The sequence below is a fragment of the Mauremys mutica genome, chromosome 13, assembly GCF_020497125.1.
Source record: "Mauremys mutica isolate MM-2020 ecotype Southern chromosome 13, ASM2049712v1, whole genome shotgun sequence".
NCBI classification, from domain to species: domain Eukaryota; kingdom Metazoa; phylum Chordata; order Testudines; family Geoemydidae; genus Mauremys; species Mauremys mutica.
Window position 1 is genome coordinate 45,505,604 of NC_059084.1, and position 19,591 is coordinate 45,525,194.

Below are 19,591 nucleotides of genomic sequence, written 5' to 3' on the forward strand. Positions count from 1 at the left end.
GGCGCAGGGGCCGATACCTGGGAGAAAGTAAATGTAGTTGGACCCTATCCCGGGGATATGATTGCTACCATCATCCTGGCTGTCACACCTATGATTGCTCTAAATATCGAGGGCGATGGAACCATACCCATGTAAAATTAACCAATAATAGCTGGGTAAGATGTTCCTATCAACACCATACCGGTGATGGTTGTAAGGCGGTGGGACTAGATGGGTTCTTTGATTCCCTCTTTCTAGCCTGTCAACGCGATAGTACCACTAGTAAAAAGCATGTAATACGGTGGTATCAATGGGCATGGCAGCACTCTAATGGAACTCGGGTAACTCACTTTAGACACTTTTGGTCTAATACCGACAGACCCAGATCAGGTTGTAAGTGTGTGTGGAAAGCAGGAGCTGGAGCATGGAAATGTGAATACTGTGCTCCTGATGGGGTACCGTCCTCCGTGATGGGTGGGCCATTTGGAGGACCCCTAGGAACAGGCAACCACATATACTATGAACGACCCTTGGACCCCGATACCTGGGATGGCCCTTTTGCTAATGGGACTTGGGCCCTAAAGGGCCATTATTGGATTTGTGGCTCTTATGCCTATCGTAGATTACCGCCAAATTGGTCGGGGATATGTTATGTGGGAGATATTCGGCCCTTATTCTTTCTCCTGCCCCAGCACCAGGGAAACACATTAGGCATTAGAGTATACGATGATCTCATTAGAGAGAAGCGGTTTGTGGACTCCACTCTAACTGCCGGGAGTTCCCAGGCCTGGGGAGCTCAGGAGTGGCCCCCAGAGCGGATCATCAAACATTACGGGCCTGCCACCTGGAATCCCACCGAACTCGTAACGGGGGCCAGAGAACCAATTTCCAATCTGAACCGCATTATTAGGCTGCAAGCTATCTTGGAAATATTAACCAACCAGACGGCTGCAGCACTAGATCTGCTGGCAGATCAGTCAACCCAGATGTGAAATGCTATCCTCCAACATCATATAGCCCTTGATTATTTACTGGCGGAGGAAGGCGGCCTCTGTGCTAAGCTTAATGAATCTAACTGCTGCCTGCAAATAGACGACAATGGGCAAACGGTGAAACAGTTGACTAAAGAAATGAGAAAACTCGCCCACGTCCCAGTTCAAACCTGGGGTGGGTGGGATACAGACTGGTTCACATCCTGGTTACCACAAATGGGATGGCTCCGTAAGGGCTTTTTGCTTTTTATGCTTATTATAATTACCCTTATAACCTTCGCTTGCTTCACCCCCTGCTTGGTTGCCATAGTCCGACGGCTGGCGACTCATGTTACGTATCAACAAATAATGACTTTGTATCGGCCTGAGGATCGGCCAAAGGAAACGGAGGAGTGCGGAAGTTTAAGCTCTTAAAATGCTTTAAGGGGGGAAAGCTGTTAGAAAAATAAGCCAAATACAAGCCTGTGAACAAGACTAGGCCCTTAGCATAAGTAGAATCAAGGCCTTAAAATGCAAGTAAAGAGAAAAAGCCTGTGTCAGCTATTATCAGTTTATGCTTGGTTTGTACTAGTTCATGCTTATCAGTTAGGCCCACGCTTGGCGTAACATATATGCAGCTGTCTTCTCATGCTCATGGCCAAAAGTAGTTCGCTTAATGGGTCACCTTCTCATGCGTGAAGCCAAAAGTAGTTAGTATGTTAGTATAGTAGGTCAAAGGAGATATCTTATGTCTTCCTTACAATGATAAATGTATCCGCACAGCTGCACCCTTATCATGATGGATGTATCCATGACAGTTATGCATATCTTGTTCTTTTTTGATTGATATATGTATTCTATGTACTCCAATATTCCCTATAGATGCATTTACAGGGTCCATAAGGTGAGCCAAATAACGTAAATAAGACATCAACAAAGTTGTTTGTTTCGGGGTATAAAGGTAAGGCCCATCTGGCCATGTAAGGTGTGTCTCTCTCGGGCACTAGCCGAGACGAGAACACCCGCTCAGCTGATCGATCAATAAAGCTAATGGTACTCGTCTTCCTGGTCTTCCGTGCCTCCTTGGTGTAATTAGGTAAGCTCCGGGGGGAAACGAGCCCTTTTGGCTAACACAGTCTCCCACAGTATTCTTGCCAGCAAGTTAAAGAAGTCTGGGCTGGATGAATGGATGGTAAGGTGGATAGAAAACTGGTTAGATGGTCGGGCTCAACGGGTAGGGATCAATGGTTCCATGTCTAGTTGGCAGCTGGTATCAAGTGGAGTGCCCCAAGGGTCGGTGCTGGGGCCGGTTTTGTTCAATATCTTCATTAACGATCTGGAGGATGGTGTGGACTGCACCCTTAGCAAGTTTGCAGATGACACTAAACTGGGAGGAGTGGTTGATACGCTGGAGGGTAGGGATAGGTTACAGAGGGACCTAGACAAATTAGAGGATTGGGCCAAAAGAAATCTGATGAGGTTCAACAAGGACAAGTGCAGAGTCCTGCACTTAGGACGGAAGAATCCCATGCACTGCTACAGACTAGGGACCGAATGGCTGGGCAGCAGTTCTGCAGAAAATGACCTAGGGGTTACGGTGGACGAAAAGCTGAATATGAGTCAACAGTGTGCCCTTGTTGCCAAGAAAGCTAATGGCATTTTGGGTTGTATAAGTAGGGGCATTTCCAGCAGATCGAGGGATGTGATCATTCCCCTCTATTCAGCACTGGTGAGGCCTCATTTGCAGTACTGTGCCCAGTTTTGGGCCCCACACTACAAGAAGGATGTGGATAAATTGGAGAGAGTCCAGCGGAGGGCGACAAAAATGATTAGGGGGCTGGAGCACATGACTTATGAGGAGAGGCTGAGGGAACTGAGATTGTTTAGCCTGCAGAAGAGAAGAATGAGGGGGGATTTGATAGCTGCTTTCAACTACCTGAAAGGGGGTTCCAAAGAGGATGGATCTAGACTGTTCTCAGTGGTAGAAGATGACAGAACAAGGAATAATGGTCTCAAGTTGCAGAGAGGGAGGTTTAGGTTGGACATTAGGAAAAACTTTTTCACTAGTAGGGTGGTAAAGAACTGGAATGGGTTACCTAGGGAGGTGGTGGAATCTCCTTCCTTAGAGGTTTTTAAGGTCAGGCTTGACAAAGCCCTGTATGGGATGATTTAGTTGGGTTTGGTCCTGCTTTGAGCAGGGGTTTGGACTAGATGACTTCCTGAGGTCCCTTCCAACCCTGAGATTCTATGATTCTATGATACTGGGTTCTAGGCAAGCAGTGAGGTACGCTGTGGGACAGAGGTGGTGTTTTTGTTCTGTTTTTGTACAGCACCTTGCATATTGGGGTCCTGGCCCAGGATTGATGCTCATAGGCACTAAAGCATTGACACAGCAATAATAAAACCAGTGAATGGCTATTGAAGGGGAAATATTCAGAGTCATCAGACTGCAGTGACATCCCACTCTGTGTGCACTGAGGACAGCTCTGGGCTCTGTCACACAACTTTCTGAACTGTGCTTGTAAAAGTGACTTTATCTAGGCCATTTGGACACTGCCTCGGTTTAAAACTCAAACTTTCATTCCCTACCTACATCTTCTGTGAGCTCAGCCTGGGACCTGAGAGTGAAGCTGTCTCACCTTCTCTGTCATCATCAACAGCAACAAACGTTCTACAGGCAAAACCAAGTTTTAAGGGACTCCCATGCATCCCCCTCTCTACCACACCCTGCCCTCACGGACCCCTCTGCAGGCCCATCCTGCTGCGCACCCCTGCTGTTTTCAGACATTTTGCAAGAGTCTTTGATGAAAAAATCATTTCACGATTGTGCTGAAAATATTCCAGCCAGGAACAGCCACCAGCCACTTCCCCAGATCTGTGTTCGCTGAGCAGGGCTGGCAGGAGTAACAGCATTTACAATTTATTCTTTTATATTTTTTGCAGAAAACATGACTCAACTACACATGGTTAGTAGATCTCTGAATTGACTGAATTACTTTGCAGAGCTGCACAACACAGCAATCAATTCTTACAAATATAGAGTTCATCAGGAAAGAAAACATATGCTATACTTATTTTAAAAATGTTTTTAAAACTTTATAAAAATAATTTTATAAAAAAGAACTGATTTTCCAATTTTTGAACATTTTCACGAACAATTAGTAAAAATGTTCAGATTTTCATATTTCAGTCCTTTGTTGTCATTTTTGGTAGTAGTAGTAGTAGTTTTTTGTCTATTTTCCTAATAAAAATAAGTGAAGGCAGAGAAACTTTTTATGGTGGAAGAAAGACAAAAAGCGTGTTTTTTCCCAATTTTTTTGCTTTCCTTTGGGAAAAAAAACTGAGCATTTCTGAGAATATTTTTCATGATTTTCAGTTATAATAAAAATAATGATTTTCAAAGAGAAATAAATTGTGGTAGGGACACGTTTTCAAGCTCACCTACCTCATGTTTCTCGTATCCTGGGACCAACACAGCTGCAACAACACTGCAAACGAAAAACACATTTTATGTCAGAGTTTGGGAAAAAGCAACTAAAACATTTATAATGCAGTGTGGGAAGTCAGCGTTTTAGTAGAACGTTAAAAATGATTGACCCATTAACTAAGAGAAAAGACACCTCAGATAATCTGGTTTCCCAAAGGTTGTCTATCTCATGATGACCTTCCACTAAACTCATCAGCATTTTTCTATTTTTCTCTCTGTAATGTGATCACTCTTGAATACGGCATTTGGTCAATTCGAAAATGTTGGGCCTTCCATTATAACAATACTGCATCCCATCTCTGCCCAGCCTCCCAACACAGGATAACAGTTTGACACCCTGGCTGACTTACTACCCAGAGAAGAGGAGACAAATAACTAGGAGGGAGCAATGTGGGGGAAAGATGGGAATGGGGGTGTGCGTATGGTGGGAATTGGGGACAGGTGGACTCTGGGAATAGGGGGTATGGGTGGCATGTAGAACACCTGGTGGAGGAGAATTGAGAGCAATGGGAGTGCCTAAAATAGAGGGGGATGGGAGGGTCGCACACAGGAAGTTTGCGGGGGTGGGCAGGGAGATGCAAGAAGCCCTGTGTGTTTGCAATGAGCTCATCCTACAGAAGCTATGAAATGGGTGACTTCCTAGTACTATGAATTGTTTCACCAATCTACTAGAATTCTTTGAGGGGGGTCAACAAGAATGTGGACAAAGGGGATCCCGTCGATATAGTGACTTAGATTTTCAAAAAACTTTTGACGAGCCCACCAAAGGCTCGTACACAAAGTAAGCTGCCATGGGATAAGAGCGAAGGTTCTCTCATGGATTGGTAACTGGTTAAAAGACAGGAAACAAAGGGTAGGAATAAATTATCAGTTTTCAGAATGGAGAGACGTAAATAGTGGTGTCCCCCAGAGGTCTTGTCTGGGCCCAGTCCTATTCAACATATTCATAAATGTTCTGGAAAAAGGGGTAAACAGTGAGGTGGCAAAATTTGCTGATGATACAAAATTACTAAAGATAGTTAAGACCCAGGCTGACCGCGAAGAGCTACAAAAGGATCTCTCAAAACTGGGTGACTTGGCAACAAAATGGCAGATGAAATTTAATGTTGATAAATGCAAAGTAATGAACATTGGAAAGCATAATCCCAACTATACAAATAAAATGATGGGATCTAAATTAGCTGTTACCACTCAAGAAAGATCTTGAAGTCATTATGGATAGTTCTTTGAAAACATCCATTCAATGTGCAGCGGCAGTCAAAAAAGCGAACAGAATGCTGGGAATAATTAAGAAAGGGATAGATAATAGGACAGAAAATATCAAGTTGCCTCCAGATAAATCCATGGTACGCCCACATCTTGAATACTGTGTGCAGATGTGGTTGCCCCATCTCAAAAAAGATATATTGGAACTGGAAAAAGTTCAGAAAAGGGCAACAAAATTATTAGGGAAATGGAACGGCTTCTGTATGAGGAGAGATTAATAAGACTGGGGCTTTCCAGCTTGGAAAAGAGATGGCTAAGAGGAGATATGATTGAGGTCAATAAATCATGACTGGTGTAGAGAAAGTAGATAAGGAAGTGTTGTTTACTACTTCTCATAACACAACAACTAGGGGTCACCAAATGAAATTAATAGGCAGCAGGTTTAAAACAAAATAAAAGGAAGTATTTCTTCACACATCACTGTCAACCTGTGGAATTCTTTGACAGAGGATGTTGTGAAGGCCAAGCCCGTAACAAGGTTAAAAAATGAACTAGATAACTTCATGGAGGGAAGGTCCATTAATGGCTATTAGCCAGGATAGGCAGGAATGGTGTCCCTAGTCTCTGTTTGCCAGAAGCTGGGACTGACTGACAGGGGATGGATCACTTGTTGATTACCTGTTCTGTTCTGTTTATTCCCTCTGGGGCACCTGGCATTGGCCACTGTCAGAAGACAGGATACTGGGCTAGATGGACCTTTGATCTGACCCAGTAGGGCCATCCTTATGTTCTTATTTTCTTATGTACCTGGAAGACATGAGACTATTAATGGAAAATGAGAAAAAAATCTAAAAGCAGATATCAATTGGAACAATGGGAAATATTCTGGAGGAAGGCTAAAAAGACATCTATTTGTTCAATGTTTAAGGAAATTTGTTACCAAATACTTTATGAAAGGGATCTCACTCCAATGCTGGTAACCATTCCTAACATGGTCTCTTATTCTTGAATTCACTATAAATGTTGTCTTTTTTTGTTAATAAATTGTTTTTATTTTGAAATATAACTAATCCAATGCTTTGTTTCAGCTGAACTGTTTGGTAACTCCAGTTTAACTAGCAAACCGTTGAATATTGACTCTGTACAGGAGCAAACCACCTTTAATAGCTGCTGGACAGGGCAGAACTCGGGTTTTGGGGAAAATTTGGGATCGGGAGTGTGCTGGGGTCAACCTGCAAGTAGCAACCAAGGCTGGTGGAAGCCGCAATGTGGCTGGTGTGTTGCTGACAGGCTGCTGGGGTCAGAGATACGAGGCCAGTGCTGCATCTCTACACAGACACTCAGGGTGTAGCTCACATGCTGCTAGGCTGGTTGTGAGTGTCCCAGGTCGGGAGCTACAACAGCAAAGCATTGTGAGGCACACAGGGTATAGAGCAGGCGGTGACTCAAATGCTGCCTGGTCTGGATTGCACCCAAGAATCTGACAGACCCCCGCCCCCCACGAGAAACCTGGACTGTTAGAATCCCTGGACTCCCAGAAAATCCACATTCTTCCCAACCCTGAACCTCTGGGGCATATGCAGAATCTGTGGCCTGCGCGAGGTGGGCACCATCAGGGCCTCAGGCTGATAAATGGAGACAGTTGTTAACGGGGGACATTTTGAGAGTGTAGGTTGCTACTGTTCATGCCCAAACACCCGAAACTGGAGATAACCACTGGGGGAGGGCAGGTGTTGCACTGCAGCAGGGCACTCACCACTGCGGCTGAGGGCACAGTCTGGAATTTGGTAAACAAAGAAAATGTCCAAGCATGTGTATCAGTTAACATGGAGTTAGTATCCCTTTAATGTCCGTAATGTACTAAGATTACATCATAACTATTATCATCAGTGTTTCCTCTTCAGGACTATTTAGAGGTTAATAAATGGAGAAGAAGAACTTCAGCAACCCAGTGACAGAATTTGTCCTCTTGGGCCTCAACCAGAGTCCTGAACTTCAGCAATTCCTTTACATGGCTTTCTTCATAATCTACGTGAACACCTGGCTGGGAAACTTCATCATCATCACCACTGTGATCAGTGACCACCAGCTCCACGCCCCCATGTACTTCCTGCTGGCCAACTTGGCTTTCCTGGACCTCAGCAACTCATCAGTCAGTGCTCCAAAATTGCTCTCAGGTCTCCACTCACAGGAAAACCTCATCTCATTCAATGAGTGCATCCTCCAGATGTTTTTCATCCACTTCATGGCTGGTGCTATAGGGTTATGCCTTGTGGGGAAGGCGATTTAGCGGTATGTGGCCATCTATAAACCACTGCGGTACTTGACTATCATGAACCAGCGTGCGTGCATGGGGATAATGGTACTGGCATGTATGGGTGCATTGGGTCACTTTGCTGTTCAGATTGGACTTCAGTTGTGGGCTGAAGATCCTGGACAATTTCTACCGTGATGTCCCACAGGTCATCAAACTGGCCTGCACTGACACTCAGTTGGCTGAACTGCAGATGATCTTCAACAGAGGAGCAGTGATTATAACAATATTCATCATTCTGCTTGTTTCTTACACCGCCGTCTTAGTCAAGATCAGGACACACATCACGGATGGGAAGCAGAAAGCTCTGTCCACTTGTGGAGCCCAGATTATTGTGGTATGGTTACAAGTCATACCCAGCATCTTCATCTACACTTGGCCCTTCAAGAAGTTCACACTGAATAAAGTGTCTCAGTCATTTACACTGCAGTCACCCCAATGCTGAACCCGATGATCTACACGCTGAGAAACGCCGAGATGAAGGGCATCAGGAGACTGATGAGCAGAATGCTGTGCTCAGGGAAGGAGATAGAGACATAATTTATCTTTCAATGTCCATTTGTGTTAAAAACCTGATCTCAGTGACGTATCAGAGAGCAGTTGTATGTGGCATGTGAAATGTGTGTGTGGTCAAATGAGTTCAAATCCTGCCTACTCATGAGAATCTCACCTCACAAATGCATAATAGACTGAGGGCTTGTCTACACTTACCAGCAGATCGATGCTGCGGCGATCGATGCAGCGGTGGTCGATTTAGCGGGTCTACTGAAGACCCGCTAAATGGACCACAGATCACTCTCCCATCGACTCCTGTACTCCACCGGAATGAGAAGAGTAAGGGGAGCATCTCCCTTTGAAATGTTGTAGTGTGGACCCTGTGGTAAGTAGATCTAAGCTACGTCCTCTTGAGTTATGCTATCAATGTAACTCAAATTGCGCGGTTTACATCAACTTTCTCACATAGTGTAGACAAGGCCAAGGGGTCAGAACATTGATATAAAGAAATAAAGCAGTCAGTGACAATAAGACATAGCTCCATCTGGGTAAATGGGCCAGATCCCCAGTGGGAGGAAACGGGTGCATCTCACTCCATGACTTCCACCAGCTGGGGCTTTGACACTGAGAACTCCTGGTTGAAATTAGTCTAAGAATGATTTCACCTAATGAGGAATCCATGAAAATCAATATCCACTTTGCCAAAGTCTGTTGAATAAATTATGTATCATAACGAATGTACTGATTTTGATGAAGAAATTTCTATCAAATATTCCAACAGAGAATAAGATTTTTTTTACTTTATTGCTAATTCTTTTATCATATATACACCACTTATCTACATTTATCATGTGAAGTCTAATCAGAATTTGTTAATAAGATAAACAAACCTACCTTCAAAAAGAATTGATTTTCATTTTGTCTACGTTACATTTCTATATATAACTTCACAATTGAAGTTATCTTTGTTTCCTTCTTCCTCTAATCCTGATATAGAATGGGAGTAGAATAGGAAATATGTTTGATGGATTTTTCTTAAAATTATCCTTTTCATTCAAAATATACAACTTTTGATTTTTCCACATTTAGGCCTTTCTTTTCTAAGAAAGAAAGAAAGTGAAATTTATGTAAAAGGGGGAAAAAAAGTTTTTGAAATTATACTATAAGAGAAAAAACACAGTTCTTTACACAAATTTCAAAATAAAAAAATATTTTTGTAAATTTTCAAAAAAAAATAATGTTATTAACTGCTCCCTAGTTCAGTTGACTGAAGGGTCCACCGCTCATCAGGACCTCTCTGTTTCATGGCACAAGGCAGCAAAAGGGGAGTGAGGTAAGGAGTTACAACTCAGGAACCCCGGGGTGCAATGACCCCAGATTTGGACCACTAATGCTACCCTATCCCACCATGAGACACATCAAATTTGAATACAATCCAAGTGATCATTTGGATTTTAGAGCACTTACAAAAGTTAAGTTTTAAACCACACAACATGGCTGGACTGGAAAGCCAGGGCCCTTTCTCTGTGCTGGTGCACACGGACTATTCTCAGGGTTCCTTTCCTTAAATACAGTGAGGGATCAGAAGCCTGAGGGAATAAACTGGGCAGATTGAGACCTTTTTGACCCGTATCACAGTAATGGTCTGAGCTCCAGCACTGCGCACAAAAAAAGCCCTAGAAACTTTTTATCTCTGCAACCCCCTTAGCTTAAATAACTTTTTTTTAAAATGCTTTTTTCCCCAGGACTTTTATCCGTGCGACTCCTAGCTCAAACAACCCTAAATTTGGGTCACTAACCCTACCTTGAACCCAACTGAACACCACAAAATGTCAAAGCATGAAGTGAAAAGAAAGCATGCACAAACGTGTTTGGTATTTGTGACTCCTCTTTGGTTTAAACTCACAGGCAAAGAATATGGATTTAAACCTGTGTAATGGGCCAGTTTCCCAGTTGGAGTAAATCAGCCATTGCTCCATCAGAATCAAGGGGACAGATCTCCAGCTGGTGAAAACAGCCGTAGCTGCTACGGAGACAGTGGAACTTTGTCAATACACACCAGCTGATGATCCGATCCTTAGTTGTTAGAGTGTGCTTCTGGGTTCCTCCTAATAACCTAATTCAACCAGCCAGTGCAGGCTGGGCTGTGGGTTCCTCTGCTGGCTGCATCCCAAGAGCTGTTGATGCAATGCAAGGGAACAACATCTCTGCTCCAGCAGTGGTAATGATGTGGCGTTAATGAAGTTCCAGAACAGCTGTGTTTCTGGTGCCACTGGGCTCTGAGCTATTCCAGGTCACATGATGCTACAGTAAATATATTTATTTTATATTTTATATTTCTGCCAACCCCTCGGGACACCCTTTGTGCCTCAGCCCTGCCATGTTTTTTACCAAGGGTCCTTCCAGGGACGCTACCACTGTATGAGATCCAGGGCAGGTGCTGTTCCCCTCTCGGGGATTGGGCTCAGCTAGGGCCCGTTGTCAGGGTGGTTTGCTGCAGAGGTGAGAGCAGAGCTGGGTTCTCAGCCCTGGAGACCATATTCACCCATTTAGCCCCAGAGGAGGGACATCCTGTGCTGTGACCAGTGATGACCTGCCAAAATCTTAACAACCGGTTCCCTATAAAAAGTTCTGATTTAAAGTGGAGGAGCGGGGGAGAGGCCAGGGAGAGATCCTCATGGGGCCGGAGGCCCCTGCAGGGCCTGGGCGAATTGCCCCACTTGCCCCCTCCCCTCCCCTCTGACCAGCCCTGGAGCTTGCAGCAGCCCCCCCACACACACACACCTTACTGGGCCATTCAAAAAGTGGCAGTAGGACGACTCCCGAGCTCAGCTGAGCTGCCCAGCTGGTGCCGGCGGCTGGCCACGCTGCAGCTGGGGGGAAGTGAGGGAGGGGCCGGGGGAGCCTCAGCCTCCCCAGCTGGGAATCCTGGGAGCAACAGGATGGTCCAGCCCGCGGACCAGAGTTCTTTGCCCACCCTCTGGCCCTTTAACAACCAGTTCTCCACAGAGGTCTAATTTTAGCAACCGGTTCTTGAGAACCTGTGGGAACCTGCTCCAGCTCACCACTGGGTGTGACCATCTCTGGAGCCTGCACGAGCTGCGATCAGCTCTAGAGATAGGAGGGGCTTTCAGTCCCTCATCCTATTTAGTCCATCACCTCTCAGCCAGGAGGGCGGCAGGGAGCATCCATCTGTGGAGTGGATCCCTGTCTGCTGGGAACTGCAGAGAGACCCAGCCACTGCAGTGGAAGGACATGGAAAGGGCTCTGGGCTAATCCAGTGATGGGGGCATGAGAGACAGACAGCTCAATAATGACAAACTAATCAGAACCCTGGAGGATCAAATGCTTCACTAGCTGTGAGAAATTCCACACAAATCTGCATCGTAAGTTTGCTTTTTCAGATGAATATGTTGGTGTGTTAATATACAGGGCAGATTAAGAACATAAATATGCATGACAGTCGGAACTCTTGAAGACTTAATCAATTTAATCTGGCACCAGACAGATTTATTTATTTGTAAATTTTGCAGCAGCAAAAATGGACTTTTCATCGAAACTGAGAAAACCCAAACATTTTTGTCATTCTGGGAAGTGAGAACAAAGCAATTTTAGGGAAGAGCTGTTGAAAACTGAAGAGTTTTAGCCTCTGCTATCATTGAAAAACAACATACATATGGAGGATAGCAGAGATTTTCCATGAGCATGTGTTCAATTGAAAACCCAGATTTCCTTTGAGATAATTAAAGCCGAAAAAGTCTGATTGCCCAAAATTGGAAACTTAGAGTTGTGCTAGGGTGCAGGAAAATAATATTTTCTATTCATATTAAAATTTCACCCCAAGTGCCTCTGCTCCATCTTCTATTATTTCTGTTACAAAGGGGTAGTTGCAGGTTGGTTAATCTGAGTGGGAAGCGAAGTTGACATCCAGAATATATTTTAAACATACTGATGCCTTGAAGCGAAAACACAGAGTCAAAGCTCCCAGCCAAAACCTTTCCAACTTGATCGTGCCCTAGGACATACCCACTGTATTCTCTGTCCCACACTGCAGCCAGCTGAGCGGCAATGTTGCCAAGCCATGGTCAGAACATACACACAGTCCGACACAGGCCATCCACCCCACAGCTCCCAGCCCGAGAAGACAAGCCAGAGAAAGGGGTGTGGGGAATCAATGCTACAGGGAGGGGAAGTGACTGGCCCAAGGTCACACAGCAGGTCAGTGGCAGAAACGAGAACAGAACCCAAGTCTCCTGCCTGTACAGACATAAAGTCGCCGAGGGAAAGGATACAACACAGCAGGGATGAGTGGGATGCTACTAGTCCATCATCACCCAGAGATGGAACTGCAGGGGGATTTGGCACCTTAAATAATAAGAACATAACAACAGCGGCACCAGCTCAGACCAATGGTCCATCTAGCCCAGTAATAAATAAATGAATAATAAATAATAATTGGAGATATACCAATCTCCTAGAGCTGGAAGGGACCTTGAAAGGCCATCGAGTCCAGCCCCCTACCTTCACTAGCAGGACCAATTTTTGCCCCAGATCCCTAAGTGTGACAGTAGCTGGTGCTTGGAGCTTCAGAGGGAATGAAGAGAACAGGGCAATTATCAAATGGTCCATCCCCTGTCGCCCATCCCCAGCTTCTGGCAAACAGAGGTTTAGGGACACCCAAAGTACAGGGCTGCATCCTGACCATCTTGGCTATTAGCCATTGATTGACCTATCCTTCATGGACTTGTCTAGTTCTTTTTCTAACCCAGTTATACTTTCAGCCCTCACAAAATCCCCTGGCAACGAATTCAACAAGTTGATTGTGTGGTATGTGAAGAAATTCTTCCTTTTGTTTGTTTTAAACCTACTGCCTAGTTATTTCATTGGGCGATGCCTGGTCCTTCTGTTCTGTGAAATGGTAAACACCCCTTTCCTATTCCCTCTTTCCAGAACATGCATGATTTGATAGACATTTCTCATATTCCCCCTTAGTCAGCTCTTTTCTAAGCTAAACTACACCAGTCTCTTTATATCTCCTCATATGGAAGCTGTTCCGTGCCCCTAATCATTTTTGTTGCTCTTCTCTATATCTTTTCGAATTTGAATATATCTTTTTTTTTTATATGAGGCAACCACAACTACACACAGTATTCAAGGTCTGGGCGTACCATGGATTTATATGCTGGCGTTGTATTTTCAGCTTTATTATCTATCCCTTTTCTAATGGTTCCTAACATCTTGTTCGCTTTTTTCACAGCTACTGAACATCGAGCAGATGTTTTCAGGGAACAAACCACAATGACTCCAACATCTTTCTTGAGTAGTAGTAGCTAAATTAGACCACATCATTTTTTATGTTTAGTTAGGATTATATTTTCCAATGTGCATTACTTTGCATTTATCAATACTGAATTCCATCTGCCATTTGATTGCCCAGTCACCCAGTTTTGTGAGATCCCTTTGTAGCTCTTTGCAGTGTGCTTTGGACGTAACAGTCCTGAGTAATTTTGTATTGTCTGCAAATTTCGCCACCTCACTGTTGGCTCCATTTATGAATATGTTGAACAGCACAGGTCTCAGGGAAGATCCTTGGGGAGCACAGCTATTTACCTCTCTCCATTATGAAAACTGAATATTTCTTCCTACTCTTTGTTCCCGATCTTTTAGCAAGTTACTAATTCATGAGAGGACCTTCCCTCTTATCCCATGACTGCTAACTTTGTTGAAGAGCCGTTAGTGAGGGACACTGTCGAAAGCTTCCTGAAAGTTCAAGTACCCTACATCACCTGGATCACGTTACAGTAGCTACCCTGCAGTCATCTGGTCCAGAGGCTGATTTAAGTGTTGGTTTATTTACCACATTTAGTAGTTTTTGCGATTTCATATTTCAGTTCCTTCAGAACTCTTGGGTGACTACAATCTGCACCTGGAGATGTATTACTGTTTAATTTATCAGTTTGTTCCCTAATCTCCTCTACTGACATCTCAATCTGGGACAGTTCTCAGATTTGCAACTAAAAAGAATGGCTCTTGTGTGGGAATTTCCCTCACATCCTCTGCAGCCAAGACTGATGCAAATAATTCAATTAGTTTCTCTGCAACGGCCTTGTCTTCCCTGATTCCTCCTTTTGCACCTTGACCATCCAACGACCGCACTCATTGTTTGGCAAACTTCCTGCTTCCGAAATACTTAAGCAAAATAGCTTAACTTTTGTGTCTTTTGTTAGTTGCTTTTCACGTTCTTTTCTGGCCTGCCTAATTATACTTTTACACATCTCTTGCCACAAATCAATGTGTAAATTGGTAGTTGGCCATTTACATGGTCTTGGGGTGGAATCATTACAGACAAGCTGCCATGTAGGAGGCTGGGTGAGTCAATGTTAAACTTCTCTGAAAAGTGGGAATCACTATTTCAGCATTGCTATCAGTATTAGCCATGTTAGTATTTCCATTTCATGCCCAAATTTACAGCCTTCTGTTTCTCACAATCGGGTACCGTTGGATTTAGTTGTACTTTGTTCCAGCCTTCATACTGCATTGGCCACATCCTCAGATGGTGCACTCTCAACTCCAAGTCAGTGGAAGTGAGAAGAACTGTGCACCCTTGACATTCCCATCACGAGATATTACGGAGAGAGAATTAGGTCATTTTCTCTGTCACTCTAATCTTGCCCATTGCCCTTCTCCTTCCATCCACAGGCAGGACATGGTGTATGGAGAGGGAAACATCCAACCGAACCACCGTGACCGAGTTCCTTCTCCTGGGATTCTCTGACGTTCGGGAGCTGCAGATTTTGCACTTTGTGATGTTTCTGGTGATTTATCTGGCAGCCTTGATGGGGAATCTTCTCATCATCATAGTTGTTGCCTTTGACCAGCACCTTCACACCCCCATGTACTTCTTCCTGATGAATTTGTCCATTCTAGACATCGGCTTCATTTCTGTCCCAGTCCCCAAATCCATGGCCAACTCCCTCATGAACACCAGGTCAATTTCTTATTCTGGATGCGTCACCCAAGTCTTTTTCTTTATGTTCTTTGCTGTAACCGAGTATTCCTTACTCACCATCATGGCATACGACCGATACATCGCCATCTGCCAACCACTCCACTATGAGAGAGTGATGAACAGGAGAGCTTGCATCCAGATGGCAGCCAGTGCATGGATATCTATTTTTGTCTACACTGCACTGCACACCGGGAACACATTTGCAATGTCCTTCCGTGGAGGCAACATGGTGGATCAGTTTTTCTGTGAAATCCCCCAGCTCCTCAAGCTCGCCTGCTCTGACTCATACCTCTGTGAAACTGGGATTATTGTCTTTAGTGTGTGCTTAGGCTTAGGCTGCTTTGTTTTTATAGTTGTGTCGTATGTTCAGATCTTCACCACAGTGCTGAGAATCCCCTCTGAGCAGGGCCGGCATCAAGCTCTATCCACCTGCCTCCCTCACCTCATTGTGGTCTCCTTGTTCTTTTTCACTATAGTGTTTGCCTACCTGAAACCCTCCTCCAGCTCAACATCAGGACTAGATCTCATGGTGGCTGTTCTCTATTCTGTGATGCCTCCAATGATGAATCCGATCATCTACAGCATGAGAAACAAGAAGATCAAAGCAGCCCTGAGGAAACTGATGGCAGGGAGGTTATTCACCAAAAATAAACTGTTCATCTTTCGTCTTTGATTGTGATTTCTTTCTATGTTTATTTTTAAATATAATCAAATGAAGGCAGTATTGTTTCCTTGAAAACATGATTTGAAATCTGCTTATGCAGAAAGGGGCATTTACACTGGTTAAAAATGCAGAGTCAAGTCAATGGACTTACTGTATATTTACAACTGTATAAATAACATCAGAATCTAATCTATCTAATCTATCTGTAACCCTTCTGCCCCTCTGAGTTGGCAGCAACAGGGGCCGGGTTCAATATCCAGGGGTTCCGTTTCAATAACGCAATGCAAAACCGGCTCAAGCCCCCACCCAGTGACCTGGGACAATTACATACCACCCCCCCAGGTGCCTCTAGGAGGCAATACTTCCCTCTCGCAAGCACAGAGTCTGAGTGAAGCAAATCCTTTTAATAAAGGAGGGAAACAAAGTGGAATCATATTGGGGAAACACCAAAAACAGGATTCATAACATAAACCATGAGCAAAAGACCCACCAAGTAAGTTTTGGCAATGTCCTTTTCCCCTTAGGGTCTTAAGTCCAATCACCCCAAAGTCCAACAACCCAAAAGTCTCTGTCCCTGGTCAGTGCTGCCCCAGAGTTCAAAAGTTTATCTGCAGAGTTTTACGCCCCCAGCCTGGGTGGAAATGGGGGGGGCACACAGGGTAAGTGGCACCTTACGTGGGCCAGGGCTGACTGCCCCACCTCTCTGTGGAGTTCTGCTGCAGCCTTCACCATGACCAGCTCCACTCCACCAACTGTGCCTCTCCTCCAGCCATCCCTCCAAACTGCTCCACTCCACTCCAACAGTCCCGCAAACTGCTCAGCTCGGCTCCACTCCACTCACTGTTCCGTGGGCTGCTCCAACCATGCTGCAAACTGTTCCGCTCTGCCAGCCACTTAAGCGATAGATCTTCAGGCTCCCCCACTAGTTAACACAGCATTCAGTGATCTCAGCTCAGTAAGTTTAGCTCTTTTAGTGATTTCAGCTTGTAGTAGGGGAGCCCCGGTGCTGGTGCACCATTGGCCCAAAGTGAATTCAGCTCAGCAGCCTCTAAATGGATTCCTAAGGGAATCAAAATTAGCTCTGCTCTTCAACAGTGGAGAGTGGAGAAGGTGCAATTGGTGTTCCAGGCCCTCAAAAGGGACCCATATCATCAAGTACACACACCAGTCCCCAACCTCTCTCACTTCACTGGGTTTTGGCATCCATGTCCCTTTGTCTAGCAAGTGTTCCTTAGTTGATGGTGAGATCCTCTGTCATAAAACAGGTTCATAGACCCTCATTCACATAATCAGGTTAAAAACACTTTATTCCTCTTGCCCCAATAATAAAGAAATTGGGGATCCCACAGCTGTCAAAGTAACCAGTTTAGGCTGTCGTGGGCTATGCTAGGCTGGGTGGGTGTGCCTATGCAAACAAGATCAGCTCCTGAAATTCTTTTCCACATTCGCTGTAATTCACCACTAGATATCAGGGTAGAGCTCATCCTGACTCTGCTTACATATCTATCTATCCTGTATTGCCACCTACCATCACATCATCTCAGGTTCTTCCACCTAAAATGAATAGCAATAATCAAGTTCCCAGTGGACTTGGAGGTCTCTGACACTTTTCCTATTGGGGGTATAAATGCTGCTTTGGATACCATGGTTTTTGGTGAATTGTTTGCTTGTGTGACAGAGTGTGGTATGAGGCATCATGTTGTAAACTTTGTTGTAGTATATGTGGAAATATTGTCAGGGTGACAGGACAAGTCTGACCTGGCTCAATGGCAGCCTATTGTGCTGCATTCCAGTCAGGTGCCCTGCCTGGGAGAGGTCTTTGACACCTCACTGAAGGACCATCATTGAGAGCCCATCAAGACTAGAGGCTGGGGCTATCGATCTTTATTGTGTCTCCGCTACTTGCCAGCCCCAGGGAAAATGATGTTTCTCTCCAGGGGGCCCACAGGCATGGAAGTTGGAGATGGAACTTCACAGTGTGAACCCATGGCCAAGAGACTGGGGCATACTTAACAGTGCAATGCCCCTTTCGAGATCGCATGGGGCCATCCGTGGCCACGTGTAGTAAAGACTTTCAGGAGCAAGATGGCAGTGGGACTCTGCCAAGTTTGAAACACGGATGAACCCTGGACTCACAGATCAGTCCGGGGGCGGGAGTGTCTCAGAACTGTCTTGTCTTTACAAATCTGTGTCGGTCGAGGACTTATGGCATAAAGTTTCCCTTGGCTACCCCCGTGTTTCTTGCCTTCCTGCCCTGTTCTTCTTAAAGGGGTTCAGCTAGAAGCCAAAAGGGACCACATGCTCGGTGAAGCTCTGGTGCAGTGTGTGAGTGACTAGGGGCTTGGGAGAACTCAGACACTGGTTTTGAGCTCTAAGGCAGCTGGACAATGAGCTCACACCGCCAATGGAAGGGGATCAGAGTGTTTCCTAGAGCCTCAGAGTGAGAAACACTGATGAGACTCTACCCAGAAGCAGTTGCCTTGGAAGTACATGGCTCCCACTGCCTGGGCCCTCTTGCAAGAGACAGATGATTGGACAGCTGGATAAAGGGCCACATTCTATCACCTTCCTTATCTGCCTTTTGTGTTGTTTTATTGATCAGTTGGTCAATTTGGTTTAGCTCTTTTATTCTTTTGGGGGAGGGGAAGGAAATGATTGTTACATGAGGGTGTCAATATTTGGTCTTGTGGTTGGGAAGCCAATGTGTGAACTCTTTGGTGTTTGTTATTTTTCTGAGCAAGCTGAAGGTTTGCTTTCCACAGTGACCAAGGCGTGGGAAGGAGCCTCTGCAGCTTTCTGGATGGCCAAGTTCCTGCTGAAAGGATTATTTGGAAAGTGCTGGGATTGTATTGAATTAGTAATGACGTGTTATGAGCCTTGCACCTTGGATAAGGGCTTTTGATTATTTTAAATCTAAAATAAAACTCCAGCCACACTCTAATTTATTCATTTAGATGGGAATAAATGGACTGAAGGTGTTAACATAACCCAGTCACTGTCCAACACTAATGAGTGTAAAATAAAGTGTGGAGCTTGGTGTCCAGAGACCTCAGCCTGCTTTGCACCATGGCAAACACACCATTAAAAATCCTGTTAACCTTTTTTTAACTGTCCAGACAGGAAAGGAAACCACTCAGAGTATTTGAAATGTAAGGTATTAAGTCAGCCTTTCATTTTAGCCACACCCCTTGTTCCCTTTCCCTTTAGCTGGAGGCAGTTTTCTAAAGAAAAAAAACCCAGCCGTTTGGCAGTCTCTCAGAGGTATCAGAGGGCTTGTTTTCACTGTGAGGAGATCAACACAGGGATTGATTTAGTGGATCTAGTGCAGACCCACTAAATCGACGGCAGAGCCCTCTCCAGTCTACCCCGGTACTCCACCTCTCTGAGAAGAGTAAGGGAAGTCATCCAGAGAGCATTTTCTGTCGATGCAGCACAGTTAAGAAACCAGGGTAAGTCGACTTAAGTT

The 19,591-nt window shown here is 44.8% G+C and overlaps 1 protein-coding gene across 1 annotated transcript; it reads left to right on the forward strand.

The window, feature by feature from the left end:
- Positions 1 to 15,165: 15,165 nt before the first annotated feature.
- LOC123348310 (olfactory receptor 14A16-like) lies at positions 15,166 to 16,134 on the forward strand. The gene has a single exon (XM_044985827.1). It carries the CDS (start codon positions 15,166 to 15,168, stop codon positions 16,132 to 16,134), a length of 969 nt encoding a protein of 322 aa, XP_044841762.1.
- Positions 16,135 to 19,591: the final 3,457 nt, after the last annotated feature.